Source organism: Anomaloglossus baeobatrachus, chromosome 8 (genome assembly GCF_048569485.1).
Source record: "Anomaloglossus baeobatrachus isolate aAnoBae1 chromosome 8, aAnoBae1.hap1, whole genome shotgun sequence".
Lineage (NCBI taxonomy): Eukaryota > Metazoa > Chordata > Amphibia > Anura > Aromobatidae > Anomaloglossus > Anomaloglossus baeobatrachus.
The window spans coordinates 150,187,303-150,207,478 of NC_134360.1; the positions used below are offsets into that span (position 1 = coordinate 150,187,303).

Below are 20,176 nucleotides of genomic sequence, written 5' to 3' on the forward strand. Positions count from 1 at the left end.
CCTACTTTTGCTGACCGCATGACTACCCGGAGAAGGTGCTCACAGATCAGGGCCCGACCTTTGAAGCGGAGGTTTTCCAGGAGTTCTGCCACTTGTATGGATGCAAGAAGATCCGGACCACTCCCTACCATACCCAAACTAATGGGATGTGCGAGAAAATGAACCATCTTTTCCTTAACCTCCTAAAGACAAAGATAAAGAGTTTTCCTGGAGGAACGGATTCTGTGGCCGGAGAAACTGCCCGATTTGATAGACATGTACAACAACATCCCCTGCAGCTCCACCAAGTGCACGCCTGCAAACCTGATGAGAGACCAGTCGGGGTGGCTGTCTGTGGACATAGAAATGGACATAGAGGTGCCCGAAACTCTTCCTTCCACTGCCAACTGGGATGCCAAGCGGCAGACGCATTACCGATGGATCCAAGAGTATGTGGAACGGAATCTGCATCAAGATCGAGAAAAGCAAGAGCAGCGCTTCAACAAGCGCGCTCAGGCTGCCCTTTTGGACCAGGGGATGTGGTGTTGAAGCGCAAAAGGAGAACACACAATATCGACGATCAGTGGGAAAGGACCCCCTATGTCATACAGCCAACTGGATGGGAGAACGAGAAGACCTACCTGATTAGTCGCGACCAGGGGAAAAATACAACCACGGTGTCCAGGGACCACCTGAAGGAGGCGGGTCACCGGCCAGATCAACGTCGCAGGGCAGGTAAGTGCGTGTGAAGCTGCCGTAGCGATAATGTTCGCTACGGCAGCTATCACAAGATATCGCATATGCAACGGGGGCGGGTACTATCGCGCTCGGCATCGCTAGCTGATGCTAGCGATGTCGCAACATGCAAAGTAGCCCTAAGGCTGGTTTCACATTGCGGCACATGCATCCAAAACTTGTTTTGTGGGGGGGGGTGGGTTTGGAGGAAGCCCCGATGGGACCACTGAATGGAGAGGTAAATGCAATGTGAAGGAGCCTAAAACCACAAAGCAAATACTTAAAAGTAAGGTAAGGCTTTAATCAGCATGAAAGCACCTTTATACACATGTCATCATCACTTTAGGATATAAAATCCTGATAACAGATTCTCTTTATTACAATTGTATAACTTATAGAAGTGTTTGGCAAAATAACAGTTAACAAAATTATAGTCAGTTATTATATAGTGAAAATTACATAAATAAAAAAATGTATGTTACAGCTATGAATGAATAAACAAAAACATTGTCCAGTAATGCAAATAAGTGGGTCAGAAAAATTGTGTATATGAGTATTCTATACATTCTTTTGTGCATGTGTTCAATATGTATACTGTATTTGTATGTAATGTTTAATAAATGGGCATGTCTATATTTTATTATATTGTGCTTAATGTAAATGTGCAAGTGTTTACATGGGTGGGGCTTGAGAGTGGGGGACAAGACCAAGTTGGACACAGAGGCCCTTCACCATCAGTGTCCGCACCTGCTTGTTATTATTTCTATTCAAACAAAAGAAAGCATCCTCAACCCTTTCCAACATAGAGTCCAATATTACTAGTTTTATGTCTATACCAGTGCTATTCCAGTACTACTTCATGTATAGTGCAGCTCAACAGCTGAGCTTTAATCCTACTGAATTACATAGCCAGCATATGGCTGTTAGTACAGTGACTGAATTGATGAAATTGCAGCAATTGTAGCCCGTTCCAATCACTGAGACAGGCGTTTAAATAATGCAATTGCTAATACACAAGTACACCAGCTCCTGTCACCCCCACCCACCACACGATTGTGGAGACTCAATGAGTTATCATGGCAGCCAGGTGCATACTGAGAAGCCCAGTTGCTGCCATCTTTATTCTCCTGTGAAGCCCAATCTGGAGATCGTAATTTTTTCTACATTCTGCAATCTAGCTGTATTGAATTATTTAGAGCAAGCATTCAAACACGTAAGATTTGAGTCTCCAAAGCAGATTAGAAAAATAAAGTAAAAAATAAAAATGGTTTTACAAATTTATAATAAATAAAAAAATAACATCATTCAAATGGTACATCAATTCTTTTCCACTATTAAAATGAAGGAAAGAAAAGAAAACATATTTGATATTATTGTAATCACGAAAGTGCCTTATATTTAAAAAAAAAAAAAAAATACAACTATTTATCCCAAAAAGTAAACTTAATAAAGTGAAACAATTTGGAACACCAAAATTGCATTGTTTCTGTTCCCTCTCAAAAAAAAAGGATTTAGGATGCTGACTTTAGTTCTACGTGGGGCTGCAGCAGCTGTATAAGGCTGGTTTCACACTACGTCTTTTTAACATCCGTTGAAAACGTTATTTTAGCGGTAGTACGGATCCAGTGCAAATGCGTTTTCATTTCAATGCATTTGCAATGGACTCGCGTTAACATCCGTTCACCTGCGTTTGCGTGCGTTATAGTGAGGATCCAGTGACTTGCAGTTTTTTAACATGTTTCAAAAACGCTACTTGTAGCGTTTTTGAGCTGCGTCCAAATACTGCAAATTGCTGGATCCTGACTAAACAGCACGCAAACGCATGTGAACGCTGGCATGCTGATAGACAGGATCCTGCTTTTGTACTGAGCATGCCCAGAAAGTACTGAGCATGCCCAGAACCAGTCTCGCGTGATCTGTCTCTCTCTCCTCCTCCCTCCCTCACCCTCTCTCTCTATCTCTGTCTTTCCCCCTTCCTCCCCCTTCCTCTCTCTTCCACCTGAGAGCTGCGGACACTCGTAACCAAGGTAAATATCGCGTAACCACTTATCTTAGTTACCCGATGTTTACGTTGGTTACGTGTGCAGGGAGCCCTGCTCCTAGCAGCTGCAGACACTCGTAACCAAGATAAATATCGGGTATCCAAGGCCGATGTTTACCTTGGTTACCAGCGTCTGCAGCTGTCAGAAGCCGGCTCCCAGTCTAGTTCCCCTCACTCCCGATCACATGACTCCAATGCCCGCCCCTAAACATCCAGTGCAGGATCCTGCAAAATAACAGATGCTATTGCATACGTTATTTGCTGTAAAAGCAGGATCCGTATTTCCGCTAAAATAACGTTTTCAACGGATGTTAAAAAGACGTAGTGTGAAACCAGCCTTATACACCAGTATAGTAGTTGTGACTGTCACAACCCGTCAAGGTGAGCCACTCTCAGTGCTTTAACCGCTATCTCTCACCCGGATAAAGGCCACTGGTTTGCTATTGCTGAAATCAGACTGACCTGCAGAATCATGGAGAATCATCAGTTACTATACTGCACAGTGAACACCTTAAAAAACTAATTTAAAAAACAATGGCATTGTGTTTATTTTTTTCCCTATTTCACAGTACATTGATTTTATTTTTCCATTTTCCAGTGCATTGTACAATAAAATGAATGCTATTATTTCAAAGTAAAACATTGCTTGGAAAAATAAGTGTTATGGCTCTTGGAAGATGAAGAGGAAAAAATATAAGCACAACAAAATAATATTGACTTTAATGGGAAGAGGTTTAACTGCCTATTTTTCTCTTTCAGATATTGAGTGCACCATTCCAGCGACTTTGAATGTCATACTCAGTCCTCATCAATCATCTTATAAGACTGATGTAAGAGTTTCATTTTCATGCAATCGTGGCTTCAAAAGAGTTGGAGCTAGAATAAGCACTTGTACAGAACAAGGATGGGATCCAATATTACCCACTTGTGAAAGTAAGTTTGGAACTTTGTTGAAACATAGAGCTATTTTAGATAGATTAATTCTATAGCCACATAAATGAGCCAAACAAGGTTTTTTTGTGACTCTTCAATTACTAGCTGAAGTGAGGAGAGTCACTCAGATGAGCACTGTTGGCCAATAGGACCCACTGCAATTATGTAGAGGTCCGAAACAGGACTCCATGATTAGAGATAAGCAAACCTGTTTGATAAAGGTTCGCCAATTTCAAGTTCAGTATGAACATTAGCCTGTTCAGTTCGGGCTTGGTAACCTGAACACTTTCCCCAAAAGTCGGTAGTGTTTCGTTTTGTTTGTTTTTTTATTTTTTAAAAAAATGCTTTTCTAATAACATGTTATGCTTTTGAACAGGATTGTCTTTCTGTATGATGAATGGGGTGATGTGTTTATTGAGTGGAGGGGGTGGAGACTTTTAACTTTATTTGCGGATGTTCCTGCAGCCAATCACAGCGCAGCAAACATCCACAAGGTTCAGACACAAGGGCGGACAAGTGGCGTCGGCGCCATTGTGTGAATGTTAAACGATAGCGAAGGTGCTGCCGGCGGTACTGCTGCTGGTGCTGCTAGACAGTTAGATTAGCTAGGAGTTTAATGATAGGTAGTTGAGATAGATAGGAGAACGATAGTGTAGAATAGGGATGTGCAGTGTATGCAAAGCTGTGTGCCACAAATCAGCATTTAATGATAGAAATAGATAAAGCTACTTTTCAGTGCCTGCTAAAGAGTTGTCAGTGCAGTATCTAAATATCTATTGCTGCTCCCAATTAGCCAGTCAATCACATTTCTAGGTATTGTTAGTTAGTACTGCTGTAAATTATCTAGTGAACTAGGTAAAAAGGTCTAGGCAGTTTTCATGGCCGGGTCAAAATTACGCAGTCAATAACATTTCTAGGTATTGTTAGTTAGTAGTGTCTGCTGTACATTTGCTAGTGAACTAGGTAAAAAGGTCTTGGTAGTTTTCATGACCTGGTCAAAATTACGCAGTTAATCAAATTTTGTAGGTATTGTTGGCACTACCTGCTGTCAATTTGTTAGTGAACTAGATAAAAAAAAATCTTGGAAGTTTTCTTCGCCTGGTCAAAATTATGCAAACAATCATATTTCTAGGTATTGTTAGTTAGTACTACCTGCTGTCAATTGCTAGTGAACTAAGTAAAAAGGTGTTGGGAGTTTTCATGGTCTGGTCAAAATTATACAACCTTTCACATTTCTAGGTATTGTTAGTATTGCATTCTGTAAAATTGCTAGTGAACTAGTTAAAAAGGTTTTGACAGTTTTCATGGCCTGGTCAAAATTCCGCAGTCAATAACATTTCTACGTAATTATTTAGTACTGCCTGCTGTAAATTTGCTAGTAGGCTAGGTAAAAAAGTCTTGGCAGTTTTCTTGACCTGGTAATAATTACACAGTCAATCACATTTTCAGGTATTGTTAGTTAGTAGTGTCTGCTGTAAATTTGCTAGTGAACTAGTTAAAAAGGTATTGGCACTTTTTCAGTGTCTAATGAAAATTATGTAGTGAACCACATTTCTAGGCATTGGTACTTTTTAGTGCCTTCACAATATTGCCAACTGAGGCTGCCAAATCAACTGTGTCTGCTGCTTTTTACTCCTCCTGCGTCACCGTCTATTTCGTTTTCACACAGGTCTTCGACGCATAACCTCCACTTGTTTACCTGCTAAAGTCAGAGTGAGTGAGAGCACATCAGCTGTTACGGAAGTGACCATATGTTACGGGGGACTGGCAGAATTAGGATAAGGTGGTGTATATCCCAATCGCCAGTCTGGGTCCACCGTGCTTCCAGATGGTAAAGGAGCTACTGGTGATCCGTAGGTCAGGTGGATAATACAGAGCTGGGTGGCTCTGAAATGATATCAACCTCACCCGAGTTAAATGTCACTCGGATCAGGATAAACTGTGAACCCTGTTCACACCACCAGACAGGAACTCCCCTGTTAGCGCCACAGGGATCCTGGGGTACTCTGTCCGTGACTGTAGGGGGCACACTGTGACAGTTGGTGCAGCAGCCATATACCAGTTAACTCAACTGGGCTGCCCAAGCAGGACTGGATGGTAGGAGGGAAGCGCGTCACCTGACCCTAACGTGCCGAGGCACGAGTCTTGGCGTGACAGGCACCGGACGCCTAACCCTACCTACTTCTTCCAGAACTAAAGGTTAAAGGCCGCAATGTGGCACTGTATATGCATCAGCATGTGCTCTGAGCATAAGTAAAGACTGCGCACCTCCATGCAGTCTCCACGCACTTTTATCACTTGGGTCCGCCGCAAACCAAGGATGAGCCATAATGGTGCCTCCAGGGGCTAATAATGAAGTGCCACATCATCAGTGACATCCCAAGTGGCCTATCCGGAACCACCACGTCACTGATGAAACAATGGCAGCACCGCCCCAAACATCCTATCAGTCCTCGTCTGATGACCAATGGTGGGGTGCCAGGTCATAGGGGCGGGCCTCCGCGAGCCAGTCCGGAGTGGCCACATCATCAGGACACCTGACACTGTCCAGCCTATCAGGGCAAGCCACCTCACAGACATGCCCAGTGAAGTCCTTCCCGGACTTAGCCTCTGATACACTAAGTGCCTGAGTATGTTCAGTAGCCTGAACAACCGACTTAGCCTCAGAAATTTGACTATCAGCCTGATCATGGTCAGTAGGCACAACACAGGACTTGGACACAGAATGAAGTCCAAGTACCTGTGCAAAGAGGCTTTTCACATTAAGTGTTGGAGCATGCTCAGTAGCCTGAACTGAGGACTTAGCCTCAGAAATGGCACTATCAGGCTGAGCATGCTCACCAGGAAAAACACTAGACTTAGGCTCTGGCTGGGGCAAATCGGCATGCATATGCACCTTAGACGCCTCTCCACACTTAGACGTGGAGGAATAAGCAGCCAGCTGGATGACCCGAGGCACAGCCAAAAATGGCGGCTGGTGCCTGGACATAGCAGGAACCGAAGCAGGCTGCTTGCGGCTACGGTGGCGCTGTTTTGTAACACTATACATGCTGTTTTTAACCCATGTGAGACACCGAGATCACATCCTGTTTGTTGCATGGACTATACCTCCCTGCTGTGCAACACACTATGGAGAAATTGGTGAAGGGGGCAAATGATGCCACTGTCCTGCTGTCTGCCTGAATGGTTTTTAAATATCAAGCCTTCATGATTTGTCTGCAAGTTGTGTCTTGTCTGTATTGCCAGGGTTCTGGGAGCAAGGGGCCTATGACTGTTATTCATGCATCTCTTAAGGGGAACCTGTCAGGTGCAATAGGCATCCAGAACCACAAGCAGTTTTGTGTGCATATTGCTAATCCCTGTATAACCGTCCCTGTATATACTAGCATAGATAAAGAGACCTTTAGAAAAAGTTTTTCTAAAGATCTATTATCTTATGCTAATGAGTCTGGGGACTAGTCCCAGGGGTGTTATATACCCCGACTAGCCATTCTTTTAGCATGTTAGGACACCCAAAGGGGCATACTAACATGCTATTCAATGCAGGATTACCAGCGATTCAACGCATACCATTGTTTGTTGTGACCATGCTTTTGAATGCCCGAAACTTCCAATCATGTGCAGTAGATCTCTCTGAAGCTGGGACACGTACACCCGGCTTCATACTGCGCATGACCGAAAGTGCCGTACATTGAGAAGCACGGTCACAGTGAACACAGGTACACGTGGCACCGCTGGTGAAGCTGAACTGAATAGTATGAAGGTATGTCTCTATGGGTGTGCTAACGTGCTAAGAAGGCGGCTAGTTTGGTGATATTACACCCTTGGGACTAGTCCTTGTGCTCATTGGCATAAGATAAAAGATCTTTAGAAATGCTTTTTCTAAAGATCCCTTTATCTACAGCAGGGGTGGGGAACCTCCGGCCCGCGGGCAGATTCCCGGGGGAGGCAGTGCTCGTGCTGTCACCGCGGTCTTGCTGCCGCCGGCCCTTTAAATCCACACATTGCTGTTTGTGCTGCAATGTGTTCTCCCATCGGCCAGTGCCAATTGTGGGCGGGTCCACAGCAGCCTCACAGCTTCCAGCTTTGTGTGTCCACCCCCTGCCCTCCGGAGATCAGTGCCTGCCTTCTCCTTCTGATGCAGTGTGTCCAGCTCCTGCACTCCGTTGATGTGAATGCAATGCTGCTGTGAGTCCAGCGCCGACCCTCTGCTGCTATGTGCCCTGCCCAATGCTTTGTGCCTCCCCACACCAGTTCTGTAAACCTTCTCCCCCAGAGTTGCATGAAACTCTCAGCGCAGTGTGCCCCCCAATGTCCTGTGTGCACCCCTCCCCCAGTCCTGTGTGCAGCCCCCAAATGTCCTGTGTGCACCCCTCCCCCAGTCCTGTGTGCAGCCCATCACCCAGTAGTCCTGTTTGCACCCCCCCAATCCTGTGTGCACCCCTCCCCCAGTCCTGTGTGCAGCCCCCCAATGTCCTGTGTGCACCCCCACACAATCCTATGTGCAGCCCATCACCCAGTCCTGTGTGCACCCCCCAGTCCTGTGTGCACCCCCCAGTCCTGTGTTCACCCCCCCAGTCCTGTGTGCACCCCCCCAGTCCTGTGTGCACCCCCCAGTCCTGTGTGCACCCCCCCAGTCCTGTGTGCACCCCCCCAGTCCTGTGTGCACCCCCCCAGTCCTGTGTGCAGCCCCCCAAGTCTTGTGTGCCGCCCCCCCAGTCTTGTGTGCCGCCCCCCCAGTCCTGTGTGCAGCCCCCCCAATCCTGTGTGCAGCCCCCCCAGTCCTGTGTGCAGCCTCCCCAGTCCTGTGTGCAGCCCCCCCCAGTCCTGTGTGCAGCCCCCCCCAGTCCTGTTTGCAGCCCCCCCCCAGTCCTGTGTGCAGCCCCCCCCAGTGATGTCTGTGCCTCTCCCCAGTGATGTCTGTGCCTCCCCCAGTGATGTCTGTGCCTCCCCCCAGTGATGTCTGTGCCTCCCCCCAGTGATGTCTTTGCCTCCCCCCAGTGATGTCTGTGCCTCCCCCCAGTGATGTCTGTGCCTACCCCCAGTGGTGTCTGTGCCTCCCCCCAGTGATGTCTGTCCCTACCCCCAGTGGTGTCTGTGCCTCCCTCCAGTGGTGTCTGTGCCCCCAGCCCCTCCAGTGGTGTCTGTGACCCCAGCCCCTCCAGTGGTGTCTGTGCCCCCAGCCCCTCCAGTGGTGTCTGTGCCCCCAGCCCCTCCAGTGGTGTCTGTGCCCCCAGCCCCGCGTGTGGTGTCTGTGCCCCCAGCCCCGCGTGTGGTGTCTGTGCCCCCAGCCCCGCGTGTGGTGTCTGTGCCCCCAGCCCCGCGTGTGGTGTCTGTGCCCCCAGCCCCGCGTGTGGTGTCTGTGCTCCCAGCCCCGCGTGTGGTGTCTGTGCCCCCAGCCCCATTCCCCCAGTTAATTAATTGCTTCACCCAATATAGCAGGGTCATTTAAACATTGATAATTTAGTGCGGCCCCCGAAGGTTGGTAGAAATTTCCAAATGGCCCCCGACAGAAAAAAGGTTCCGCACCCCTGATCTACAGTATGCTAGTGTATACAGGCACTCAGGCATGGTTAGGCAGGGATTGGCAATATGCACCCAGAACTGCAAGTGGTTCTGGGTGCATATTGCACCTGACAGATTCCCTTTAATTTTAAAAATGAAAATGCTCGCTCACATCTTGTGTGTTGCATGGACCATACTTCCGTGCAGTGCAAATATACTATGTGGAAATGGGGGGGTGGAATTGATGCCACTTCCCTGCTGTCTGCCACAAAAGTTTTTAATCTCAAGACAAGATGGGTCTAAAAATTGTCTTTTGTATGTATTGCTATGTTTCTAGGAGCAAGAGACTTACGCTTGTCACTTATGCATCTCTTGATTTTTAACATATAAATGCCAGCCCTCATTCTGTGTTTTGCATGGACCATAATTCCCTGGTGTGTGACCACACTATGGATAAATGGGGGGGTGGATGGAATTCATGCCACTGTCCTCCTATCCTGCTGTTTGCCTGCAATGTTTTTAAATATCAAGACTCCGATATGTGTCTTCAAGTTGTGTCTTGTCTGTAGTGCCAGGGTTCTGTGAGCAAGAGGCCTTCTCCTGTCACTCATTCATCTCTTGATTTTTTAAAATGAAAATGCCAGCCCATATCCTATGTGTTGCATGGACCATTCTTTTGTAGTGTGCAAACAGGCTACAGTGAAATGGGGAGGGGGAGTTGATGCCACTGTCCTGCTGTCTGCCTGAAAGGTTTTTAATTATCAAGACTTCAAGAAGGGTCTCCAAATTGTGTCTTCTCTGGAGCAAGTGGGAGCAAGAGGTCTATGTCTGTCACTCATGCATCTCTTGATTTTTTTAAATGAAAATGCCAGCCTACATCATGGAATCGTCCAACACATGAGCGCCTTGTAGCTGCAATATCTTCAACATGATGTCCGTATTTTTTTTCCCGGTCTGAAACGCGGCAGTCCGCTCCCGGTCCTTCGGTTGGGAGCCATGTCTGTCTGACGCTGACCCTTGGGATCTATGGGCCCTGGCGGTGACCCTATCCCTCTCGGTGGGTGGTTGTCTACTTTTCGGGACTTAGGTTGGGACAGGACCTAAAATCTTGCCCTCAATTGGTTAATTAGCTAGGCCGTCGTTACCGGTCCTGGCTTAAGGGTCTAAGTACCTTCTCTGTGCACACGGTTTCCGGGTCGGTTCTCCAGTGTCGGTACTGGCGGGCTACAACCCTGTCCCGGTCCACTGCAGATCTCCGGCAGCCGTCTTCCCGTCTCCTGCAGACTCTGGCTACCATCTGCCACCTAGCCATTGCACCAGGGCTCCGACCTTGACGCCTGTCAGCTTCACCTCCACTCCAACTTAAACTTGAACTTAATCTTCCCTGACTGTTTTCCCGCCCCAGGTTCTCTATACCCCTAGATGGGTGTGTCCCAACTGCCTGGTCCGCCCACTGGTGTGTCTGTACTACCCGGAGGAGGGGTGACTAGGGTTTCAGGTTGGCTGATTTAACCCTTTGTGGGATTTCTGTTGTGCGGGGGCCTATGTGTACCTCTACCTGGTTCTCCAGGGCGTTACATTTGTCATGTGCCCAAATTCTTGCCACTTTTCTTGTTGCCTGACCTTAATTTTTGGAAATGTGTACAATTCAAGTAGGGTCTTCCAATTGTCTTTTCTCTGTAGTGCCAGGGTTCTGGAATCAAAAGGCCTCTGCCTGTCAATCATGTAGCTCTTGATTTTTTTAAATGAAAATGCCAGGCCACATCCTGTATGTAAGTCAGTGCAATGAGGCAGTGCTTAAATTAATATCCATTGGACAGTGCAGTCACAAAGCTGTAGAGTTGTAAACCACTCTCCAGGCACAGTTTGATCAATGGTTGTCTCCACTGGGAAGGCCGTATGCAATAACGGTTCAAACCTGGTTGCACACTATGCCTGGGTGATATTACATGTGCACTGCATAGATCAACCTGGTTGTACAAAAATCTGTAGGGCACTATTCTAGCCTAGATGTGCTGCTGCAGAAGTGCTTTGATCGTTTCAATGACTGTGTGCTCACTTTTTAAAATGGAAATGCTAGCCCACATCCTGTGTTGTATGGAGCATACTTCCCTGGTGTGCAAACACACTATGGAGAAAGGGGGGGGTGTTGATGCTGCTGTCCAGCTGTCTGCCTGCAATGTTTTTAAATATCAAGACTTCAAGGTGGGTCAACAAGTTGTCTTGTCTGTACTGGCAGGGGTATGGGAGCACCAGCCCTACACCTGTCTCTCATGCACCTCTATATTTCTTATCATCTCTACTAATCATCACAGAAACATTAGCAGCAGCATTTCAAGTGGCAGAAGCAATTTCTGTGAGGTTTGGTACACATTTTTTAGACCACCGCATGCATCAGCAGAACAGAGTAGAAGTCTAAAATATAGTGAACGACTGTAGAGAATGGTACATTATTATCTAAAGCTCAATATCAATGTCATAAGGGGTTTTGAACCCTTTTGCATTTTGGTCTTCAAAAATGCAAAAGTGGCCTGAACTTGTCAGTCACGCCTTGGAAGTTTTGGCATGCATGGCAGCCAGTTTTCTCTCAAAATGTGTCTTCAACGCTGCTGGCAGTGTACTGATGGATAAGCACATCCAGCTATCCCAAGTAATGGATGTCCAATGATTTTGCTACCCCAGTCTCATACTGTACAGACTAGTTGATAAGAGGAAAAAGTGTTCCAGGATCAGCTCACCTCTGGACTTGCTGTGGCAGATGTCAGAGATCAGTGCACGGACAGTCAACGGGCCGGTTCCCGGGTGTTGCAAGGCAAAAAGGGATTTACTTCCAGCACCTGAAGATGTATCATTCCAATTCCAGGATATTCAAAGACTTGATAAAATCATTGTTAATTACTAGTAAGAGCCCTGTTTTGGCTTGAAACGCGTAAGACGCAATGATTTTAATATTTTGTATTTTATACACCAATAAAATTAACAATAATTTTATCAAGTCTTTGAATATCCTGGAATTGTAATGATACACCTTCAGGTGCTGGAAGTAAATCCCTTTTGGACTAGGTGATGGTGTAGTGCAAGGGGTCTGGGAGTACCAGCCCTACGCCTGTCTATCATCATATTGTTTCTGATAAAGGTAGAAATTCTGGATCAGGCTTGTTACGTAGCATGTCACACGCATCCATGTTGCGGTGTTCTACAATTTGTAGTATGGGCCAATTGCTGCCACTTTTCCTGTTGTCTGACCTTAAATTTTGGAACTGTGCAGACTCCAAATAGGGTTTCCAAATTGTGTTTTGCCTGTAGTGCCAGGGGTCTGGGAGCACCAGGCCTAAGCTTTTCTGTCCTCTTGCTGTCTCTGGTGGTGTTACGGGGCTGGCCCCACTCATCCATGTTGCGGCCTTTGAATATTTGTAGTCTCTGCCAATCATTGCCACTTTTCCTGTGTTCTGACCTTAATGTTTGGAAATGTGGACACTGCAAGTTGTGTCTAAATTGTCTTTCCATTGTACTAGCAAGGGTATGAGAGCACTAGACCTAATCCTGTCACTTATCCACCTCTTGATTTTACAATTTGAAATACCAGGCCACATCCTGTGTGTTGCATGGACCATCCCTGATTACTGTGCAAAGACACTATGGGGCAATGGGGTGGGGGGAAGAATTGATGCCACTGTCCTGCTGTTTGCCTGAAATGTTTTTAAGTGTCAAGACTCCAAAATGGGTCTCCAAGTTCTGTCTTGTCTGTACTGGCAGAGGTGTGGGAGCAACAGGCCTTATCCTGTCACTCATTCACTTCTTGATTTTAAAAATGGAAATACCGAGTCACATCCTGTGTTTTGCATGGATGATTACTGACTTCCGTGCAAAGACTCAATGGGGTAATGAGGGTAGGCAAGTTTGATGCCACAGTCCTGCTCTCTACCTTAAAGGTTTTAAAATGTCAAGACTCCAAAATGGGTCTCCAAGTTGTGTCTTGCCTGTTCTGTCAAGGGTCTGGGAACAGCATCCCTACAGTTGTCTCTCATCCACCTCAATATTTCTTATGTTAATAGTCTAGGAGGCTAATGGCCATACCTCAACAGTGGTGCTCCACTGTAGACATATTTTGCTAGTTTGGTAGCTTTTTGACACCCTCCAAATGTGTTTTCTCTGCCTTAGGTTTGGCTTCCCACTGAATCCAATGGAGTTCAAAAATGTTTAGCAGAACGTTCAATCGATTGTTTGGCGAATATCGGGAAGTTCACCAAAGAACGGTGAACTGAACTTTGAAAGATTTGCTCATCTCAACTGTTTAATATCTCAGCCTTTTCTTTTTAGATTTTTTAACCCCTTCACAACCGCAGTATTTACTATTTTTACTTGACTTAATGACCAGAGATGTACCCATACATCCCTAAAATCACGGGGGGCACAGGGGCTTACCTAACAGCCAAGTCACTGCCTCCACAGCCAGGGACAGTCTCTGCACCATCCCTGGCTGGTTAACCCACTAATTGCCGTGATCAATACTGATTGCAACACTTAGGGGATTGAGAAGGTGATCACGTTTCCTCTCTCCTCTGATCTGGACCCCTATGATGGGATTGCGAGGACCTGATCGTTGTCATGGTGACCTGAGGTAGTCATGACGACTTCCGGGTCACCTGACTACTCTACGCCCACAGAGAGCATGTGTGATCATTCCTGCTGCGCAGCGCTGACAGCAATGTTATGCAGTAATCGAGCACTGGAGAACATTGCAGCTGTGATCACTGTGGGGTGCTGTCCCATAAAGTGACTTAGTAAAAAAGTAAAATAAAGTTTAAAAAAAGTAAAAATATTAAAAAAAAATCAGAAAATAAGAACAAAAAATAAAAAAAATTCCAATAGTTATATTTATGTAAAAAATTTTAAAATAAACAAAAAAGTACACATATTTTATATTTCAACGTCAATCAGATCCCGAGCTATAAAACTGTGATACTAATTAACCCCTTCAGTGAAGATGGTATAAAAAAATAAATAAAAAAAGTAGCAAAAACTGCACACGTGGTCACAATTGTTGGTACCCCTCGTTTAATGAAAGAAAAACCCACAATTGTCACAGAAATAACTTGAATCTGACAAAAGTATTAATATATTAAAAATCTATGAAAATGAACAAATAAAAGTTGGACATTGCTTTTTAACCATACTTCTACAGAATTTAAAAATAAATAAAACTCATGACTAGAGTTGAGCGATGTTCGAGGTTCGAGGTTCGCCAATTTCATGTTCGAGTGATTTTGGGGGTGCTCGAGATCGAACGCGAACGCAAGCTTTATGCTAAAAGCTCGATAGCTCGAGTTACGTTCGAGAACGGTTCGATCAGCAAAAAGCCTAGCTAGTTACTAGCTGGCTTCTCACTGTAATAGTGTGAGTCACTCTGTGATTCACACTATTATCTAATTTCAGCATATAGTGTGCGGGGGCGGCGCGTTTAGATCAGTGTTGCTGGGATAATGGCGATCGCCATTTTTTTTTCACCTAAGCGCGCCTGCAGTGGGGAGGGCCAGCATGTCAGCCAATCCCAATCACACACACAGCTAAGTGGTCTTTTTTGCCAGACAAGCAAGGGCATGTATCATAGGCTGTCCATGTCACATGTCCTTGCATTGTAAATACGCCTATTTTCCCTCACAGCGCCATTATCTGCTTTCTGCGTGTAGGTGACAGTCACCGCTCACGCAGCTCCTGGCGCCGCTCCGGCTGTGTACGCTATACACACAGCGCTCTACAGATAAGGGACAGAAGTTTATTTCAGCCCTTTTCAGGGCTCATTTTCTCGGACTCAGAGCCATAGGTGACAGTCAGGTCCGTGGAAATGCTGTATACAGCTTCAGATAACAGCGTCTGTGTACCTAAGCTCAGGGAATTCCTTGCTGGATTTCACCATTAGGAGGGATAGAAAGTGAGGCTTCCTTTCCTGTCCACTGACCCAGAGAACCCGGCCACTGTACCCACCTGCCCACTTTTGCCACGCTATTTTTTATAGCAAACAGTGCTGAACATAAGTGGCATCCAAAAAGTGTCCTGCTATACTCCATTGTTGTCCCACTGGTGCCAAGCATTTTCCAGCACCTCTGCATTCAACCCTCATTCACATTTTGCTACGCTATTTTTATAGCAAACAGTGCTGAACATAAGTGGCATCCAAAAAGTGGCTGCTATACTCCATTGTTGTCCCACTGGTGCCAAGCATTTTCCAGCACCTCTGCATTCAACCCTCATGCCTGCGTGCTGACCGCCAAAAACGGACATGTTGTCCATGCGGTAAAGCGCACACACGTACTTATCACACAGACACGCGTTCCGTGTGTTTTTACGCGTGTGTGCCATCACCCATAGAATAACATGGGTCTCGGTGTCTCCGGTACGTGCAAAAACATACCAAACACGTACCGGAGGCACGGATGTGTGTTGCGGGCCTTAGAGATTATGTAGTGATTGTTTCAACAGACACAGCAGCATGATGGTTAAGTTGATAATAGCCTGATCACCATTCACAAGCTTGGTGCAGTACTCAAGCTTCTCAAGAACCTCACAAATGTCAGAGGTCCACACCCACTCAACAGTTGTTATGTGTGGTGGCTGACTCTTAAGCGGGCTTTACATGCTATGATATCGTTAATGAATTATCGTCGGGGTCACGTTGTTTGTGACGCACATTCGGCGTCATTAACGATATTGTAGTGTGTAACAGTTATGTGAGACTTAAAAAGTTCGCAAAAGCGGCAAAAAATCGTTTGCCGCGGAGAGGTCATCCTAAAACAAAAAACCGTTTACCTCTCATTGGCGATGTTGTTCCTTGTTCTTGAGGCATCACACATTGCTATGTGTGACACCGCAGGAGCGACGAACATCTCCTTACCTGCCTCCACTGGCTATGCGGAAGGAAGGAGGTGGGCGGGATGTTACGTCCCACTCATTTCCGCCCCTCCGCTTCTATTGGACGGCTGCCGTGTGACGTCGCTGTGACGCCGCACAACCCGCCCCCTTAGAAAGGAGGCAGGTCACCGGCCAGAGCGACGTTGCTAGGCAGGTTAGTCAGTGTGACGAGGGTAAGCGAGGTTGTGCGTGACGGGCAGCGATTTGCCCGTGTCGCACAACTGACAGGGGCGGGTACAATCACTTGCGATCTCGCTAGCGAGATCGCAGCGTGTAAAGCCCGCTTTAGTCTGACGGGCATATTGAAGCTGGTACTCAGCTACTGCCCTCTTCCGCTCACTAATCCTCACCAACATATGATATGTAGAGTTCCATCGCGTGGGTAGGTGATTTGGCAAATTCAAGCGCTTTTGCAGTGCTGTAAGACTGGTAAAAGTGGTAGAGGAATGGCGGAAATGGGTGCTAATACAACGTACCTTCTCAAGTAGATCTGGCAAATCAGGGTATGTTTTCATAAATTTCTGAACAACTGGGTTCAGCCCGTGAGCCATGCATGGCACGTGTACCAGCTTGCTGACCTTTAAAACGCCACCAGGTTACGCCCATTATCGCAAACAACCAGACCAGGTTGGAGGTGCAGCTGGGAGAGCCACTGATCAGTCTGCTCTTTTATATCTTGCCACAGCTCTGCTGCAGTGTGTGGTTTGTGACCTAAACAGATCAGGTTCAGCAGAGCATGTTGCCGCTTTGCCGATGTGCTGCTGCACAACTCCCAGCTTGATGGGGAGGGGGATGGGGAGGGTAATTGAGCAGAGAATGAGTAGGAGGAGGGGAGATAGGAAGTGTTATATCATGAGGCAAAAATGCTGGTAGAAGTTGGGCCCGTTATTCTTGACATGGGTAAGATGTATGATCATACAGTTTACGACTTTGTCCCAGCCTCCACCAGGTTCACCCAGTGTGCCGTGACAGATATGTATCGTACCTGTCCACAACAACTTGTCCACATGTCTGTTAGGTGGACCTTCCCATTTATGGTACTGATCAGAGCACGTTTGAGATTGTTTAACACGTGCTTTTGTAAGGCGGGGATGGTACAATAGGTAAAATAGTGGCAGCTGGGAACACTGCATTGTGGAGCAGCCACAGCCAAGAGATCACAGAAACATTGTATTTCCACAAGCCTAAACGGCAACATCTCCACGGCTAGCAATTTGGCAATGTGCGCGTTTTTGTGCCTGTGGGTGCATGGCTGGGTATTTATGCTTCCTTTCCAAGATCTCAGGAGGTAAAAGAGAAAGCAGTGTATAACAGGGCGCTGCAGACCATAAATGAAGGAATAATAATTTATTTTATTGCACTACGCATTTCAAGGACTATGCTGTCCTCTTCTTCGGGTGCTTGAAATGCGTAGTGAAATAAAATAAATTATTATTCCTTCATTTATGGTCTGCAGCGCCCTGTTATACACAGCTTTCTCTTTTACCTCCTAATGTCTATCTCTTTGCATTTTTGCAATTGAGAAGGTGTATGGTGCAGCAGCAGACCAGGAAGTATCTATCCACCTCCATCTTAGGAGGGGATTGATTGCAAGTACACCAGCTTCACTGCACGGTCAGTCTCCTGAATGCACCTATTGTTACTCACCCAACTGCAGCAGCCTGAGGAGGAACTGACGAACACTTTCCCTGCCACACGTGGAGACACTGCTCCACCAGCAGCTACAGATCTATGTGTGCTTGTGTCTAGGCGATTACTGTAGCTGTACAGGGGTGGGTGTACAACCTTAGGGGAGAGTAGTACCTCTCATTTAATTTATGCTCACTATTTTTAGCAGGTTCACAAAGAAGCGCACCCTGTTTTTTCTATTTTTACATTTCCAAGATCTCAGGCATGGACAACTGGATACTTCGCTGGGACAAGGAAGTGGATGTTGTTGATGTTTGCAGTGTATGTGCAATTGCACTTTGTGGGCAAGATGTATGAGTGCCTGCTTCCTGGACAGCAGATAGTGAAGGATGTAACACAGGCGACATGGCAGTGGTTTGACCTGCAGACACAAATTTGGTATCCTGGTGTTCTGCCCACCTACTGGGGTGCTTGGCTGCCATGTGGTTCCACATACTTGTGATGCTCAGGTTGCCTTTGCTCTGGCCTCTGCTCAACTTGGTATGGCATATGCTACAGATTACACTGCTTTACTCTGAAGGACTTTCAGAAAAAACTTCCAGACAGCGGTGAACACCCCCTTGCCCTGACTTGGGCCACAGTGAGGGTGCTCTTGGAAACAGTTGACCCAGTTCTCACTCAGTGCAAACCACTACTTTTGGTGCCTGTGTTGGTGCTACATATCCATCTTCCTCTGTTTTTCTGTGTTGCTGTGTTGGCTTTGCGTGTCAATGGTCCAGGTCAAATCAGTAGACCCATCAGCGACCACCTTGTGTTCCATCTTATCCTCCTTCCCACTTGAGATTATAGGCTGACCTGATGGCAACTGCTTTTCATCATCATCATCATCATCATCATCTTCATCATCATCATCAGCCTCCACCTTTGGAGACAGTAAATCAGGTTCCTCAAACTGGCTTTATTCTGGCTGTAGGTCCTCAAATACTGTAGTTACGCATCAATGCACTTTACCTCCTCATGTCCCTCTTCAATGCTGCAAGGTGAGAGGCCATAGCTAACCAAAGGATATGTACAAAACAGATCCTCAGAGTGGCCAAGCTTGGGGTCATAAGTGTCCTGTGACTGATCATGGGGCGAGGAAGGAGGACCAGGTTGAGGATTGGATGGTTCAGTCTTCATGATATCCACAGCAGACTGGTTGTGGAAATTTTTTTTGCTGCTTGAGAAATGCAAAGATGCCCTGTCTGCCATCCAAGACAGAATCTACTCTTGCTTTTCTGGCTTCCACCCACGTTTACATTTAAGACCGGGAAATTTGGCAAGGAACATAAGCTTCTTCTGACCTGACACAGAGTCAGTGCCTTGTTGCCCACAACTGACAACACCACGCCCACGTCCCTGTCCCTTAACAGCTAGATTTTTTTTTTTTTTCATTTTGGGTTTTGGTGACATATTTGCAGATATTGATGGCCCAAGCCAAGCAATTGTTGACCCCAAAAATATTGTGAAAAAGTACAAGTGAGTACTTTGTACCAGGCAGCACAAAATGGTAGAGTCCTGCTTTGTATTTGCAAAAGCCACTAGCAACATATTAATTTGGCTGATGTGGCCTGATGGCACAAGTCAGGCTGTAAACCCCTAAATATTGTGGAAACAGAAACGGTACATTTAGTGTATCAGGCCGCAGTATATGCTAGAGCAGTCATGGCGAACCTTTTACAGGCCGAGTGCCCAAACTGTAGCCCTAAACCCAATTTTTTTTTCCGAAGTGCCAACCAATCCTATTATATAAAGAATTGATTTGAATCTTACCTTTACAGTCTTCTCTTCAGCAGGAGGCATCACGCTCATGCTTACCACACATTGAAGCTGAGCCCCTGCCCTTTCCAGACACAGCAGTTGATCTTTCTGGAAAAAAATGGCAGCATATTAGACAGAGATTTTAGCCTGGAATGCAATCAGATGTCACCTGTAATCCACATCTACATTTCAAAGTCTGAACATCTTGAAATCCCATAAAGACGTACGAGTTGCTCCCCTCCCCTTTCATTGTGCAGTTCTGTCCCCCTTCCTGGGCCACTTCCTGGTAAACATGTCTCCCATCCAGATATATGTTTCCTACATTCTGGTATATCTGTCCCCATCACGGCCCCATCCTGGTAAATGTACCTTTTTGTGGCATGTTCCCCCATGCTGGTAAATGTACCCCATCCTGACATATTGCCCATCCTTGTAAATGTTCCCCCATCCCGGCATGTACCCCATTCCTGGTAAATGTCCTCCATCCTGTTAAATGTTCTTAATCCTGGTTAATTTACCCCCATCCAGGTAAATGTACCCTATCGTGGCATGTTTCCTCCATCCTGGCATGCATGCTTCCTCCATCCTGGCATGCATATTTTCCCCATCCTGGCATGCATGTTTTCCCATCCTGGCATGCATGTT

The 20,176-nt window shown here is 46.3% G+C and overlaps 1 protein-coding gene across 1 annotated transcript in view; it reads left to right on the forward strand.

Moving 5' to 3' along the window:
- Nucleotides 1-20,176, forward strand: part of CFH (complement factor H) — a 1,163,637-nt gene that overhangs the window by 537,159 nt on the left and 606,302 nt on the right. Inside the window, exon 12 of the mRNA XM_075322035.1 lies at nucleotides 3,515-3,688. Within this exon, the coding sequence (XP_075178150.1) occupies nucleotides 3,515-3,688 (174 nt within the window). The remainder of the gene's footprint in view (nucleotides 1-3,514; nucleotides 3,689-20,176) is intronic.